This window comes from Strix aluco, chromosome 13 (genome assembly GCF_031877795.1).
Source record: "Strix aluco isolate bStrAlu1 chromosome 13, bStrAlu1.hap1, whole genome shotgun sequence".
Taxonomy (NCBI): domain Eukaryota; kingdom Metazoa; phylum Chordata; class Aves; order Strigiformes; family Strigidae; genus Strix; species Strix aluco.
Genome location: NC_133943.1, coordinates 5,329,852 through 5,346,441, shown reverse-complemented (window position 1 = coordinate 5,346,441; position 16,590 = coordinate 5,329,852). Strand labels below are relative to the sequence as shown.

Here is a 16,590-nt window from a genome sequence, read left to right as displayed (position 1 = left end):
TTTAAGCACAACTCTTCATCTATCAAGGTACTGCCATTAACTAAGTTCTGGGAACAGTATACTGGCGTTTTACTAATACATAAGCTGAAGAATGGCACAAGACACTAGATTACGCCTTTTTTATTTCAAAAGCTAGGATAGCTTCAATATCCATGTCATGGTGAATCAGAACACATGTAAAATACCTTACAATACATTAGATTCCAAAAAGGTACCAAAAAGTACAGTAAAATTAACACTTCCATTACAGGAAATGTATGACACAAAAACAATACAAAATAAAAAGGTGGAAAGTGACACTGGTTCCCTAAGATGCATCTCATTCTGTACAACTGGAGTAATGCAGAGTCCATAGTTAACTCCAAGAGGCAGTCCCTAGATGCAGAGCTGCAGCTTTAAGCAGACCCTCAAAATCAGTTTCAGTTTAACCTATTAATAAAATCATTAATTAATATCTTCAGCAAGGCTGAAATTTACACACCACACTGTCTAGACAACTAGTTATCTGTAAGTATTAAACATGTAAAACATTTCCAGGGAGCTCTTCCAAGTAAGATGCACATTTAACAGGCCATAGAAATTTATTGTAAAGTTAAATTTGGTACAGAACTGAAATATCCATCTACAGCATTGTATACAAAACCTATGCAGTCATTTTCCAAAAGAGACCATGCCACTGCATACCTGAATAAGTTTGATCAATATGGCTTGTAGTTATTCTGATGACCACCACGTCTTGGTGTCTTCCCATAATTTGCACTGCCTTGACCTATGAACAAGAGAACAAATGCATTAAACTGCTAATTAGTTACGCTTGCTTATACCCAATACAGTTCTCTTTACTTACTGTAATCATAGCCTGGTCCATATCCATAATACCCATATCCTGAATAATCATAGCCTCCATAGCCACCATAACCTTGCTGATAGCCGTATCCTTGATTCCCATAACCCTGGTTCCAGTAATTGCCATAACCTTGATTCCAATTTTGACTTTGAGCTATAGAAGGGAAAACCATCCACAAAATCCCATTTTAGTACACACAACTTATTTAGAATGTGTCCATACTAAAGTAGTGCGTGTAGTACTTACCGCCGCCTCTTCCACCTCTGCCTCTTCCTCCATAGCTACCTCTTCCTCCACCACTACTGAACTGTTGCTGCTGGTATACTTCTTTTGGCTGTGCTACCTTAATCTCGCACTGAAAATAAAAAAAGAAGGAAGCGTGTGTATACTGTCTTATAGCAGCAGCACCCAGCCTAACCACCTAGAAAAGCCAGAGGTTACTCTAGAGGCAAAGGAGGTATCCGTGCTCTGCTCCCTGGCACGTGAGCAGGACTAGTGCATATCCAGAAGCATCTGATTTATTGTGCCACCTGGACAAAGGTAAGTCACTGTCAGACATTCAAAGCAGGCCACTGCTGAGTATTTTAGACCACCTACTCCCTACCACCAACTTCCCCATGGAAGACAAAGGTTAGTCATTACTGGCCATTCAAAGCAGGCCACTGCTTTCTGAGTATTTTCATACTGCCTTATTCTCTACCATCAACTCGCCCATGGAAGAGGTGCTGAGGCCACCTCAGCATAGCCACCGCTCCTGTAGGAGCCCCAAGGCTGCCCTTGGTCCTGGCACAACCTCCAAGAGGAGGCTGTTGCTATGGGACCACTTCACCTGAGCTGCACTGGATGAACAAGCATCTGAGAAATGCACCACAACAAGTTTTCCTGGCAGCCTTCGTACACCCCATCTGTGTTGGACTGTACAGTGCACCTACCAACGCTTGAAATCATCACTTATCAAATACTAGCAACAGCTAAGAACAACCAGAATGGACATTTCCAAGACAGGTTCCCAAGCTACAGTTCAAGCTGTCAGCCAGCTTTCCTAGTTCCTGAATCTGTGCACTGTCTGAGACAAAAGCTACTGCTGCTGTGAAAGAACAACTCCCTGTGACAGCAGCACCTGAGCAAGCCTGGCTTGGAATTCTTCACCACAGGAGCTTTAAGGTAACCTGCTCTTTTTATTATCACTATGACATAAAAACAAGCCATAGTTATGAGATACAGGTATGATTTCTCAGCTCCCTTGGCATGTAAGTGTTCCTCTCTCCTGAAAACAAGCTTTACTGGTAATAACTACAGTGTGTTGACAACTACCAGCACATTAGGTTTGCCAAAGTTTATTCTGTGCTGTGTCAAGACCAGTCTTAAACTCAGTGCAGACAAAAACTGTGTCACTCAATATGACCAGATCTAATAGGGCTTTGAAGTGAGCATACAGTCAGCACTGGCCACAGAGCAAGGGAAGAGGGTAACCTCCAGCCAGCACACATCATTTGCCTCCAGTCCTCTTCTCATTAGCTTAACACATGAGCCTTTATTTATTAGCTACTCCCACAGATGAGCAGTCAGCTGTTCAGGGCATCTCACACCACTTTTACAGTAGTTCAGCTGACCAGGTACAAGTTGCCACAAGCATATGTTTACTCTGTGGATCCTTGTCTTGGGTTTATACCTGACAAGGTCTTGGTAGCGGGGGGACTGCAGGGGAGGCTTCTGAGAGGAGACACCAGAAGCTGCCCCCACATCAGCAGAGCCAGGCTCAGCCAGCTGCTTACAAAGGTAGCACCTGTAAGCCTTGAATTTATGCAAGTGCTCTATGCTGAAAATAGTTATATATCTGATGAAATGGCTTATATTGCTAGACCAATCCATAAATAAGCCAGTTTTACCATGTGCATTTAATGAATGCAATTATATACTGTACATGAAAAAGCCCCTAGAATATAGCAAGTATTAAAGCCACAAGTATTGGCAAAGACCCTTGGTAGCCTCTGTGACTGAACTTATGGTAAAACACGCCCATGGTAAACTGCAAGCTGTCCTCATTGTAACTTTGGTACCTTGAGATCAGAGGTCTACAAAATCCTTTTCAGATTGTAGATGCAGTGGTATTATGCTAAAGAACTTGGACAAAAATTTACAAGTCAGAGTTTCTACCTTGCTTCCACTGACGTTGTGGAATTTCTTCTCCAAAACCTTCTTCACCGGATCTTCTTCCTTGAAAGTGATGAACACAAACCCCCTCCTTTTGTTGGTCTTCGGATCCATTGGAAGTTCGATTGCTTCAATCTGAAGACATTAAATTGAAAAGACTTGTATTTTAGGAGATCAGTTAATCGCATAGCATTTGGGACAGTGAAACTTTTAAGTTTCCTATCTATGTATATTATGCAACACCAAAGTTGCAATGTTCTTCCTGTACTAACATTGGATTTCAGAACAGAGGTTTCAGTTTTACAACTCCTAAAAATAATTTTAACATAAGTCAAAAAGGTTTGAGTTAAAGGCAAGGATATCTAACTAGCAATGGAAGCATCTAATGCAGTATGTTCCTTTCTTGCTCTCAAGATGGGAAACCTCTGGATCAGTTACAGAAGGCTTGACCCATCTGAAGTCAATTTAATTTGCAACTTGAAAATTATTAGTAAACTAAACAGCAACTGGAGACTATGTTTCAATGTTTACTAAGGTAATATTACACACCTCCCCAAACTCTCCGAAGTATTCCCTGATTTTCTCTTCTGTGGCTTCTGGGTTTAGTCCACCAACAAATATTTTCTTCACTGGATCCTTTTTCATTGCCATGGCCTTCTTGGGGTCAATTAGTCGTCCATCTAGCCTGTGTTCTTTCTGTTCCAGAACCTGAAACATAGTTTGATATGATTAACTCAAGCAGAAAAGTTTCCCCTGGAAGTTAAGCATCTGAAATATGAAGCTTAAATTCACCTTTTCAACACTCCCAGGTTCTTTGAAGAGAATAAATCCAAAGCCTCTGGATCTTCCTGTGTTGGGGTCCATCTTTATCGTACAGTCAGTTACCTCACCAAATTTGGTGAAGTAATCTTTCAAGTCTTTTTTGCTGGTATCCCAGCTGAGGCCACCAACAAACATCTTCCTGAAATTTCAAAGAGATAAAAGCTATTTAGATTCAGGAAATACTACAGAAAAGCACATGCAGCAAGATGCTCACAGTGGTACACACCCCAGCAGCATTGTCAGAAACAAGACCAACTGTTCAAAGTTACACACTTTTGCATCTTGTGAAAAGCTAGTGATACTATAGGAGTGTACAAGGGTAGGTTTCCCCCCTTTTTTAGGGAATGACACAAGGCACCCTGAAGTTTATTACAGGCTATAAGAAACAGTAAAAACTGCCTAAAATATTTCCTACATTCTTTCAGCAGTATTCTGTTATTTGCGACAAAACAGTATCGATTATATCAAGTACTGTCAGCTCCATTTTCAAAAGAACCTAGCATCATTCCTGCTGCTTTGAAAGCATTCAGGATAGAATCAGGCAACAAAAGCAAAACACTTGAGCTCTTTTAGGATCTGGACAAATGGCTACAAAAATTTTAGTCCTAAGAACAATCTGCAAAATTTAAACCAGGTATCTATGACCTCCAAGAACAGTCACATACAACAGATGGGACTTTGGACCTGCCTTCATTACTACGTTGTGCACTTCTTCCTGCTTAGTTACTGAATCTAGTTCTATCTTCATCAGTACTACAGGAGTATCTCCACTATTGGTCTTTACTCTCATGAAAGGCCAATACAGTACTTCCCTGCCCACTTTCCCACACAAAATATCCTCTGAAGCATCTCAAAGAACTAAATACTAGTGAAGCACAATGCAGAAGTGAAGCTAACAAAACTTAGATGATGTCAGTAAGGCAGTTTTCAAATGCCTCACTTCAAATGAAAACATTAATAACATGGCTGTATTTTCTATTTTCAGAGTTTCCAAGGTAACAAACGAAGCTTTTAAAAGCATTTGAGACTTTTTATCTAACTATAGACTAAAGCAGTTTAAGTTGTCATTACTCTGTTTAAAGGCAACCTAGATTTTGCACTAAAGCTAGCAGCACTTTGGAAACTAGACTATGTTTAAGTAAAATTGGCTTTTGGTGTTTGTGTAACTTTGGCTTTTTTGCTAAAACCAGTATCCATTTATGTTCAAAAGGTAATGTGAGGAAAAAGAAACTGTAGGTGCTATAGTATTTTTTTTTCCCCTTAAACTGGATGAAACTATATCCTCTGCAGGCTAAACCCTTATTTTTTCAGGAGATCAAGCTGTGCACTCTTAACTGACAAGTGCAGCGTGACACAGAGTCCAAGTAAAGTCTGTGTGCTTCTTGCAGCCATTACAACAGAGCCTTACAGAAAAGGCCTTACAAAGTTTACTAAGCCTTTCAATATGAGGTGAAGGAAAGGTAACTTGATGGTTTCCTTCTCATCACAACAGCTTACTGACCAAGCATGACTGCTATAATCTGTACAGACCAACAGTGGTTTCCCATAGCATACCCTGCCATCATTGTCTGCACTTACAGAATGATCAAGAGAGATTCAATGATTGGCAGATGACAGGAATTTGTCTGGAGGCAGCTTTAGCTGCTTTATGCCATTGGGATGGGGCTGTGGGACGCACACAGATATTGCCACATGCTAAATTCACCTCTTACCACAGCCACAGATATTACACTTTGTAATTTACAGCCCTTTGTTTTGGAGTGATTGATACTTACATATGTTTAAAAAACACAATATAGGTCCTTTGAAATTAAGACCAAATTCCTAGTGTTTGGCTTTGCCTTCAGAGGCCACAAAAACTGGACAATTGCACTCTTTAACATGTAGTCTTTTTTTTCCTCCCTCCTGAGTGTATTTGTGCAGCTAAATCAAAGCATGTTTCAACTCTTAACAAAATCCTCTAATGTCAGCACCCTGAACTCTGCCTTGGACAGCTCTCGTTTTAGCACAGAGCTCAATTTTCCACATAGGTCAATCCTTCTAAATAACTGCTTTTCTTCGAAGTTTCATTTCACACAGATTTGGGGCTGAAACTTGTCACCTCTTATCCAAGAAAGGGAAAGAGTATCACCCACATTTCAGGGCAGAATACTAAAAAAGTAAAAAGAAAAATCGCACATATCTAAAAGGCCTGGTTCTCAATCCTTCTAGTGTCTGCAAAAGGTACATCCAGCCCTAGCTTATAGGAAACCTGTGAAACTCTTACTCCTTCCCTTAAAGCCAAAATCTGTTAGGCTGCTGTGGCTTCAGCCCTCTGTTCAACCCGAGGGAAACGACCCTCTGGCTCAGGGATAACAAAGAGAGTTCCAATTAAATACACGGGGTAGCTTGAATCACAAAGACCCACTCGAGAAACAGGAAGGTAATTTTCAAGTCAGGCATGTATATTCATAAACAGACCAACTATGGTAATAAATGACTCCCTTCTATACAAGGATGCCACTACCAAAATACAGCGAAACTACACCGACTCCTCCAGAAATCACTCGCAAGAGATAAGCCGTTTTCTGACAATGCTGCAAAGAAGTACACCAAAACCGCTCTTGCTAGTTTAAACGCACCGCACATCGCCTCAATCGTGCTGTTTTTCCTTTACTCCCTCCAAAAATACTTAGCTTACCCCGACTAGCTCCCAAAGCCGGGATTATTTTATACGCGTTACACAAAACATGTTCGCATTTACACCGACGCCGGTGGCGATCGGTCATGCAACCCCCAGAAAGTTTGCACCAGCCCACCCCCCGATAGAAAGCAACTTCTTCCTTCCTCTCCTTTCGTTAAAAAGGGAAAGGATGAGGGAAACGCGGGCTGCGAAGCGAGCCGAGGTAAATCCCCTTCCATTTTACAGCGTGAGACGGCAACAAACCCGCTCCCCGCCCCTCCCCCAGCCACCACATGGCGCCAACAAAAGGCAGCTCCAGAACAAAGGAAGCGCTGGTGCTGCAGGGCCGCCGGCTCACCGCCCGCCCGATCCCTCCGCAGCGGGGCCGCCCGCCGCCCTCCCCCGCCGGGCGGAGCGGAGCCCAGGGCGGCGGAGCGCGCCAGCCTCCCGCCTCGCTTCCGCTCCCGCCGAAGGGCCGCGCCGGGGCCTAGAGGCCGGGCTCCGCCGCCGCACATGGCGCCCGGGGGTGTGGGGGGGGCCCGCGGCCTGCTCCCGCCTCAGCCCGCCGAGAGAGGCGCGGCGCTTACCCCGCGTCCTCCTCGTTCTTGCTGGCGTTGATCTGGTCGCCTTCGGCTCCATTCTGGCTGGCGGCTGTCCCCGCTGTTCCCGCCGCCGGTCCGGCTCCCGCCGCCGCCGCCGCTGTTCCCGCCGTCGCCACCGCCGCCGCTGCGCCCGCCGCCGCCGGAGCCCCGCCGGTTTCGGCCTGCTGCTCTCCGGCGCTCTCGGCCGCTTCGTGCCCGTTCTGGGTGGCGCCGGCGGCGGCCGCCAACTGCTGCTCCGCTTCGGACATGCTGCCCCGTCCGCTGAGGCGAGAGGGACGACAGACGCCTGCAAGAGACGAGCGCGGCCCGCGGGTCAGGCGAGGCGGCTCCCCCCCCCCGCCGGGCCGGTCTGATCCGGTCCGGTCCCGCCCCTCCCCCCTTTTCCGCCGTCGCCATCCCGCTCATACTCACTTTAAAACCCGCTCCCAATAAAATCCGGGCCGGCCGGAATCGGATTAAAATCCCCCACGCGCTGGAGCTGACACCCCTCCCCGCGGCGCTCGGCTGCTCCGCACCGGCCCCGCCGCCACCTTCTCCTCCCCCTGAGACACGTACTCTCCGGCCCGGAGCCTTAACGCGTGGCCGCCTTTATACCGCCGGAGCCTCAGCCACACGGCAATAAGACGCTTCCTCGTTGGCCACCGCTGCCTGTCATTTACGCCGTTCCGCGCTTCCTGTTGGTGCTGCCGCGGGGGGCTGGGCGGGGTGAGGCGAATGGCGGCCCGCGGGACGGGGCTGGGAGGGAAGGCGAGGCGCGCGGAGGCCTCGCGCCGCTCGCCTCAGCGCTGAGGGCGGCTCTTCCCCGGCCCGCCCGCTCGGGGGGAGGGGGGCGGCCGCGGGGCCGTTAGCGCCAGGGCAGCCCGGGAGGTGCGGGGCGCCCGGGGAGCACCGCCCGCCTTCGGGGCCCCGCGGATCCGGCGCCTTGTCCCCCGTGTGGCGGGCGGGGAAGGGTCCGCTCCGGCGGCCGCCTCATCGTCCTGGCGAGGCGCTTCAGGAAAATCACAGGCGTGACAGGGAGGAAACCCAACCCCTGAGGGCGCAGGGCCCGGGCGAGGTAGTCAGGGTCGGCGCCCTCCTAACGCTCTTCCGTTGTTCAGGCGCGGCGGGACCCGAAGCGCGGCGAAGAGCCCTTCCCGCCGCCCCGGGCAGGCCCGCCCCGCCAGAGTCCTGCTGTGGTAGCCCAGGCCCTCGGGTCCCGCACGGTAAAGTTACGGAAACCAGTCTGTGACTTGAGCGCAGTATTTACTTAACAGTGTTGCAGTGGCTTAACTTAAGGTGTGGTATGTACACTGAGTCAGTTACTCCAGTACGAGAGGTTTACTGAATGTTTCCAGCTCTGCTGGTTTTGCAACCGAGAGGGCCAGAATTTGTTGTTTTTAATGGAAACTAAGATTTGGATATTACATAACTGGGAGCAGGAGCCCTGAGCATGTGCCTAGGCCTTAATTCCTTTTGCCTGAGGATATATCAACCATGTTGACAAAGTTGTGTGTGAAAAGTGCAGAAGACAACTGTTCCTTGTAATCATACTTCAAATTCTTGTACAGTATGCCATTCCTAATATCCCATATGTCTGCATCAAAGGGACAGAGTTTGGCTTGTGGATAGACAGCCAAAGCTTAGTGCCACATCTTAAAAAGAAAAAAAAAAAAGCCCTTTGCTTGTGGGCAAAAAGTAACAATTATTACCTAACTTTCTGTAGTAATGAATGCATACCTTATTCCTTGCTTGCTCCACCCTTTGTCAAATATCTTCTCTGGCTCAACTTGCATATTTTCATCTGCTATTACAATTCAGAAAGAGTGCACATAGCTACTTGTGAATAAAAACAAATTATGGTGATACATTTTGTTGTTAAGTAATCTGGTCTAGGATCCAGGCTGTCCTTCAGTGAACTGCTTTTAGAGCACTTATCCTCTGCAGGATTCATTTTCTCAAGTAGAAACTTGGTAAAACAGGAGACATTAGGTTTTGGCTTTGTAAGCTTTGTAGCAGTACAACAAGCAAAGCATTGAAGATGAACACACCATAAAATCAATGTGGTATGTTGAGGGTAAGAGCCTGATAAGCCTTTTTTTTTTTTTCTTTTACCCCCAATAAAAACGTTCTGTAAGACAGACCTCTAAAGGGGAAGAGGAGGAAAAAAAAAAGTGTGTGTAGTATTGGGAGATTGTATGAAAAATAGCTCCTCGTTACAGCCAGGAATTTCAAGCCTCTGCCTTGCTTTGGTGCTTGTTGTACTTGCCACAAGCACCACTTCAACTGGTCCAAGCTGAGCTTTCTGCTTTGATACCCGTGTGCACGTGCAGCAAGACTGCATCATATTTGTTACAGGAATTGCAAGTGATTTTCTTAAAATTTCTGGATTTTAAATCCTCAGCCACAGTGGCTATTTACTTTTGTAAACCTCCCCCTGCCCCTCACATTTTCACTGCTTACAAATGGAAAAGTATTGAAGCGATCTAAAAATGTGCCCACTGTGAGTAATTTCAAGAACACACGAGCACAGTGTAATATGTGTGATTTGTCAGCCAGGTGCTCTACCCGTGCAGGATATTAATTTGTAAGTATTCTGCCACACTTCCAGCCCAAGCCACAATAGCTCAGAATTTTTATCTTTAGAGATGTTTATCTCAACTTAGTCTGCTGACAGTAGGGTATGCTATGGACAAGCTCTGCAACCAGCTCTTCAGGCTAAAGTTTGTGAAACAATGTTATATGAGGTCAGGTCTAGTAAAGACAGTACAAAGAGTACCCAAGCAGGACACTTGAAAATTGTCATGTCTGCAGGACAGGTTGCATACATTATCTGATAAAGATACTCATCTTTATGAGAATCTATTTTTAAATTGTTTTTTTTTATATTGAACTTTAAATAAAATGTTAGAAGCAAAGAAATTTTTCATAAAATATTCTTTATCCTAATTTATACCATCTCAGAGGAACTTACCCCACATCTAGCAAAAGAACTTCTTGAGATTTTTTTTAGGCAGCTTTGGCTTAGATTATAAACCTATCAATCAGGTCTGTACTAAAAAGATATGGTTTGTGATTAAAAACAACTAAGCCACTGTCTGTCAGCTGGCTGCTTTCATTTATACCGTGCTGTTAGCCTGCTTCAGTTGGAAAATACATATTTGCTTAAGTTACTACGAGAGACTAAGGCCAAACTGATACTTGCAGGTTGCTCTAACTGGGATAGCTGAAGTGGTAAATGCTGCCGCCCTTATGCCCTGTCCACCTTCTTTTTGCAGGTTTTTATGCATGAAGCTGTGGCAGCTGACTGCAGAAAGACAGCTGTGCTGAAGTTACAAGTTTATAGACCAGCACCTGGGAGTAAACTGAACTTGGCAGCAGTTTATATGAGTCTGTCACGTAAGTTTAGGCTCAGCTGATGAATGTAACCTGAATGCTTTTGATGATATATTTATTACTTAATTTCCTTGCAAGATTCACTGCCCCAAACAGCTCCTTTGTATTTCATCAAGCCTTGCTAAGGACTTGAATGTCGTTTCATTTGGACTTCTCCATATGTTTCCCTTTTCTTTCTTTTCTTTTCCAGTTCTCTTTTCTTGCTTTGCCGAACCTGTCTTGTCTTTCCTTTCCTAAGCCCTTGCACTGGTACTTTGGCACCTTTTCCCTGCTTAACTTTTGTTACCCTTTTCCTGCTTAACAATGCTTTCTTTGAAGCTGTACTCTTTTCCAACTGCCCTTTTCTCCTGGTCAGCTCCACCTCAATCTCTCATCTTGGCAGTTCCCAACTCTCTGTGGTTCCCAGTTGCCCCACTTTAATCGCTGTTTGATGCCCTGTGTGTCCCGTATCCAACAGCAGGATAACCACGTGGTTGTAGACTGACTAAGCATCCTGGTTTGAAAACTGGCACTGGCATGACTAAGTCACTCTTTACATATCTAGACATCGAAGACTGAGAAACTTGAGAATATGGGTTGTTATGATCATCATTTTTCTCACCAGGCCCCATCATGGCAGGGGTAATTTTAAAGAATTCCTCTGGATTGTGACTTGGGTTTTGGTCCTCCATTTCACTTCCCACTCAAAGCCTGGGGTTAATCAAAGAAAAATACACACATGCCTTCTTGGGTGGTAGTTCTTATGACACGTTTACTGCTGAGAAAAAAACTGTAATTCTGTTTGCAATTTTTTAAAATCCTGTAATTACTATGATTATTCATGGTGTTGACTGAAACTTAACTGACTTTTACTTGTGTATGGACTTTAGGACCTCGAGCCTAATTCTGTTGTTCTATCAAACTTGCTGTTGTGCCATACCTGTCTTCATTGCCTCCTTCCCTTCCTTCTTTATCCTATTTCCTTGTTATTTCCATTGTGTTGATTTTTCTAGTTCCCCTCTTCTCAAAAAAAACAACAAAAAAAAGAGAACCAACATATCATTCACTGCCTTAAAACTGTTGATGTAATTTATCCCCTTCCCTCATTCTATGTCTCGTCTAAATTGATTGTAAGTGTCTCAGGTCACAGGCTGCCTACTATATACAAAATACCATGCTATAGGAAGCTTCTGCCAGATTTAGTCTTTAGGCACAGTATAAATGAATAAATTTAATAATAACTATGCAAGTAATCCCATTGATTTTAATGGTACATCTGAAAGTAAGTGCTCAAGAATGACAAAAAGGATGCCTTATGCTACATGGAATTAAGATGAAGAGAAATTGCATTTAAGGAAGCATTGACAATATAACTTAAAAAAAAAAAAAAGCCTGATTTAACTGATTGCCTCTTGTAATGTGCCAAATAAAAGATTTTATTGGTTTATTCATACATTCATTTATTCATTGTGGATAGTATCACACTGAATACTTATCTCTGAGCTTAGTGGCCTCAGGGATAATCCAAGCCAGTATTATGTTAAACATTATGTAGAACAATGAAAGAGCAAACGCGTGCAAGTGTTTCTGCTCCAAAAGGCTGCGTAAAAGCCTTATATCTATCTGCAGTACCTATACACAATGTTTATATACAAATGAGGAGGGACTTTATAGAAAATAAATTGTCAATGCCAACCTCTACAGGTGTTCGACAGGAGCTCATCCCGAGCAACGCCTTGGGATAAAGCGGGAAGGTCTTTATTTGAAAGGGCCGTGGTGGAAGTGAGTTGTACGGGCTGGCAGGAAACAGGAGATGATACCCTTTCAGTGTCAAACAAAAGGTACGCAGCACCAGATCAGTGTGTGAATGGGCTTGCAATTGAAGAGTAACTGGTTTGTGGGTGATAGAGGAGACTCTCTTTGGAGAGATGTGGAGAGCTAATATAGTTAAACTGATGAACTAAAAAAATGGTGTTGCGGAGCTTCCTGAATGGAAGCGGATTATTTTTATGTGTTGAGGCCAGAGAAAAGGATGTCAACAATAATTGAGGTGAGGAGAGCTTGAGCAAGATTCCCAGCCATATCCGTAAATACCAGAGATCGTGTCTTGGTTGACATCTCCACAGCAGTTTACACCAATCTGAGCCCAAGCCCACGTTCCTGGCTGTAAGGTTCCACCCACTCCATTGCACTGTTGGCTGTAAAATAACTCGGCAGAAAAGCGGTTGGTTTTCAGGCAGTTTGCCTAACACACACTCATTACCAGAACTTTAAATTACAATGGAGACACCTGAAGTTTGAAAGGAGACAGTAATGAGGGGTAATCCCATCTGTGTGTGCCCATTAGGGTGCTGAGCTGTGAGCTGGAAGGGAGCGGAGGAGAGTCGAGACCAGCGCTCGCCACTGCCTTTGCAGAGAAAGGAAAGAACCGCCAGGTACCGGCAAGCGCAGCCGAAACAGCGGCTGGAGAAGCAGCGAGAGGTGAGAATAATTGCAAAAGCTAAGTTAGGACAACTGGCTAGCTACGCTAAACGTGACTGAAGGCCAAAGCAGGGGTTGGTTTAAGATGGGCTGAGAAGCTTTCAGAGGATAAGAGGAAGCAAAACCAACTTTGCAGGGGATTTAGGGTAGAACAGGACAAGAGATGCGATTGGGAGACTTGTAAAAGTGAGATCACAAGTAGCACTTCTACCAAAGGCGGTTTTGTTTTTTAATGTAAAAGAGACAAGCATCTCTGTGTGGGTGCTGGGGGGTCAGAGCAGACTGAATGACTAAAGCTGTGAACAAATGAAAGAGTGGATGTGAGAAAGATCAGGAAATTAAATAGGGTGAGGTTAATAGGGCAAGTGATGGAGTTACAGAAGACACGTAGATAAGATTTTTGTTATTGCCACTTAGAGACTTGTAGAAAGGGGAAGCATCAAGAGTATATTTTGTTAATTTTATCTTCTAAGAAGAAAATGGTGAGATAGCAAGTAGAGGAAAGCAGAAAGGAAGGCTTGACAAGGGTTAGTCAGCAGCAATGAAAAGCTAGCTAGGATTACAGGCGTGCAGATAAGCTGCAGAAGTAGAATTGTTTAGCTCTAAGAAGGCAGAAATGGAGGCAAGAGCAGGCTTGCAGGAGAGGAAGTTAGCCTGATGACAGGATTTCCGTCAGAGACACTTTGCACTGCAAAAGCAAGCCTGGATGAAGCAAGTGCTGAAGGCAAGCTGGTACTGTGAGTGAGTATAACAGTTTATCATAAGAGACAGAAGCAAAAACAAGTCAGTGGTGGATGAAAGTTGTGTGTGTGCTTAACATATAGCTAGTGAATTACTACTAAAGCAAATACATGTTTCTGTGCTTAATGTCCAAATGCAAATAAAGCTAAAAGAAGTGCAAGCTTCATTTTTAATCAGTGCAACTAGTTGGTATTGTTTCTTTAGCTTTTCTTCACTCTGATTTTCACCATTCTGTTTTTCTTTTTTTTTTTTTTTTGTCTCCAAGACATTAGTTTCTCCACCTTCTTGCAGTATTGGGGTACAAAGCTCTAAAATAATATTTTTCCTTAAAAAGTTACTTTTCTGTTGTTACTAGAATGCAAATGCACCTGCAGCCACAATCTTCCAGTGTTGTTGTATTCCATGCCAGCTAAAAATAAGTGAGACACCTAAGGCTTGTTAAACCGCTTAACAGATAAGATACAGCAGCAAAGCTATGCCCAGAGAAGGAGTCAGAACTGCAACGGTTCATTACATGATAATCATAATTTTACTTGTTTCTTTCTTAAAGTCACATCCCTGGCCTACAGAATTTAGGGAAAGTGCTTCAGACCAGCCTTTTAGTTATCAGAAATATGTATTTCAAGCACTATAAAGGTAATATACATAAGATAATGATATTAACACAGGGTTGTCAAGTCAGATTTATAGAATCCAAGGCTTTAGAAGAAACCTTTGAGATCCTACTACTGTGAATAGATATGTCTTTGATAGGGAACACATAACGTTATTTTCTCTTAAGATGTGGGGCCACTTTAAATTTGTAAGTCTGCATTATTAAACCACCGTGGGAAGCGTAGCAGGAGGAAACCGGGGTAATTGGCTGCAGCTCCAGATGCAGCTGCCTGCTCATTGGAGAGCGGAGGATTCTCTGAGGTACTAAAATTAGACAATCTCCACCCTCCAGAAATGCTTCTGGAAACAGCCAGGAGGAGAAATTCTGACACAGACCGAGGGCCCGTGGTGGGGAGTTGAAGTGCACAGCACCCTGCTCCCAGCGAAACTGCAGTGCATAGGGATGCACAGAAAGATACTATTTTTTTTAAACTTGGTTAGCTGGAAAAAAAATGCACACAATAAAGAAATTCAAGGGATTAATGTTAGCAGTGTTTTACACGGATATTAAATTCAACATTTCTTATGTAATAATAATTCTGAAGTATTCATCCAGGCTGAGAAAGCCTTTGAACTGCTAAATCTAAGCTAGGGCTGTCAGACTTGTGCTCATTGACTTTGAAAAGAAGCAACTCTTGCTGAATTAACTCTGAACTAAACTAAAAAAACTGGTGAACTATTCCTATCGGCTTTTTTTTTTTTTTTTAAGACAGACATGTTTATCCATTATCTCTGTGTAGTTCCTGTGTTTACAATGTCTTCAAATTAAATATTGGATAAGGTATTTCTGTTAAAGAAACAAACACCATGTGCCTGTGTCAGTGAAGGAAAGCTTGTATCTGAATTACTCAGTCTTGTGCGCTTGGAACCTTTATTTTTTTAAGGTATGTGAATAAAAATGTCAGTCTTTGATTTTTAAACGTATTTCAAACTGGCTACAAGGAAATAAACGCATAGTTTTGCTTCTCATTTCTATTTTTATATTATTTACATTACTCATGAAAAAGATTAAGGCAAAGTGTATTTTTCTTACACTAAAACCAGCTTTTGCAGTACATTTGCTATTTCCTCTGCTAACCAGGGTACACAGGGTCAGCATCTATGGGTCTTAAAGTGTTGGGTTTTTTGTCTTTTCTCCTTTGCATCTACTTCCAGTCTGATTTCATTAACAAATTGAAGCCTATATAGCTGTGTTTTCTCTTTGTCCCTTTGTCAGTGTCACCTCAAGGACTCAAACACAATGGCCAGTTTCAGCTGAACTTGCCAGCAGGCCAGAGGTCTTAAGAGCGCCTTGGATCCCACAATTTTTGAGAAATCGGTAATAAGAGGGGACAAAGCCCAAAGGAGAGGAGCATGGCTGCAGAGCGAGCTCAGTAGTTATCAGCACCGCTCACCGGTCCACACCCCGATAGTGCCGGGCCAGCTGGCCGGCGTTCAGCCCCGAGAGCCGCCCGCGGCATGCGCAGCCCTGCCCGGGGTCAACGGGGCAGACGGGGAGGCGATACCGGGGCACCCAGCGCTTCGGCTTTCAGGTCACGGGCCGGGCTGTGGCGTGGAAGATCACGTTGGATGGATGATGGCTGTACTGTCATCGCTCCAAGCGGGAGTGGCCCTGGAGAGCCAGGGAAATCGGGAGCCTGCAGAGAGCGAGAGTATTGACATGATGGTGGTAAAATGTGGTAAATATCCCCAGGGAACGTGGCTTCCCCAGCTCTGTTTACGGCTCACCTCATTATGGTTTAACTTGGAAAACAGTGACTGTTTCTTACTCATTACATGTTTGTTTTTGTGATAAAAGTTAAGTAGCATTGGATGGACACTGTAATTCAATAAAAAATGCTGAAAAACAATATTAGAGGGCAGTAGATTCAGGTTAGTACATGTGGTGTGCTAGAAGGCTGTGTACTGTAAGCTCCTGATCCTGCTGATGTTGATCAGGGATGTAAACATGAAGCCTCGTGCATGCTCCCACAATAAACATTGCTATTTAAATAACCTGAAGAAGAGCTTCTGGCCTTTTTTTTTTTTTTTCCCCCAATAAATAGCATTACCTCGGTTTATGAACGTTTGCTGTGAGATGATGCCTCCCTCAGCAGTCCTGAGTGTGAGGTAAAACCAACAGAGAGCTTTTATTGTCACAGAGAAGTGAGGTTTCTGATAGCTGCCCTCCAGCTCACACTGCTCCCTTCCTTATCCTCGTACCACAGGAGGTGCGCGCACACAGGCAGATGTGGCCCTCAGGTATTTGCTCCGAGACCGCGGCTGTCCCGGGCTGC

General features: G+C 44.3%; 1 protein-coding gene and 1 long non-coding RNA gene across 10 annotated transcripts in view; one reads left to right on the top strand and one right to left on the bottom strand.

Annotated features, from left to right (window-relative positions):
* Positions 1-7,688, bottom strand: part of HNRNPAB (heterogeneous nuclear ribonucleoprotein A/B) — a 30,655-nt gene extending 22,967 nt beyond the window's left edge. For 2 of the 8 annotated variants that reach the window (XM_074838242.1, XM_074838240.1), the window contains exons 1-8: positions 7,499-7,688; positions 7,073-7,373; positions 3,794-3,962; positions 3,551-3,709; positions 3,005-3,136; positions 1,094-1,202; positions 848-1,000; positions 685-769 (exon numbers count right to left, since the gene is read on the bottom strand). In XM_074838242.1, coding sequence (XP_074694343.1) covers positions 699-769; positions 848-1,000; positions 1,094-1,202; positions 3,005-3,136; positions 3,551-3,709; positions 3,794-3,962; positions 7,073-7,335 — 1,056 coding nt within the window. In that variant the 5' untranslated portion in view covers positions 7,336-7,373; positions 7,499-7,688 and the 3' untranslated portion in view covers positions 685-698. Of the gene's footprint in view, positions 1-104; positions 770-847; positions 1,001-1,093; positions 1,203-3,004; positions 3,137-3,550; positions 3,710-3,793; positions 3,963-7,072; positions 7,374-7,498 lie in introns of those variants that run through there. The other 6 variants (XM_074838246.1, XM_074838244.1, XM_074838241.1 and 3 more) reach the window with 5 other exon arrangements.
* A 130-nt stretch (positions 7,689-7,818) lies between these two features.
* Positions 7,819-16,318, top strand: LOC141929120 (uncharacterized). Of its 2 annotated transcripts, none has more exons than XR_012624965.1 (4): positions 7,819-8,289; positions 10,342-10,462; positions 12,143-12,279; positions 12,786-16,318. It is a non-coding gene; the product is annotated as an uncharacterized LOC141929120 (long non-coding RNA). The 2 variants fall into 2 exon arrangements; XR_012624964.1 differs by having other exon boundaries at positions 7,819-9,140.
* Positions 16,319-16,590: the final 272 nt, after the last annotated feature.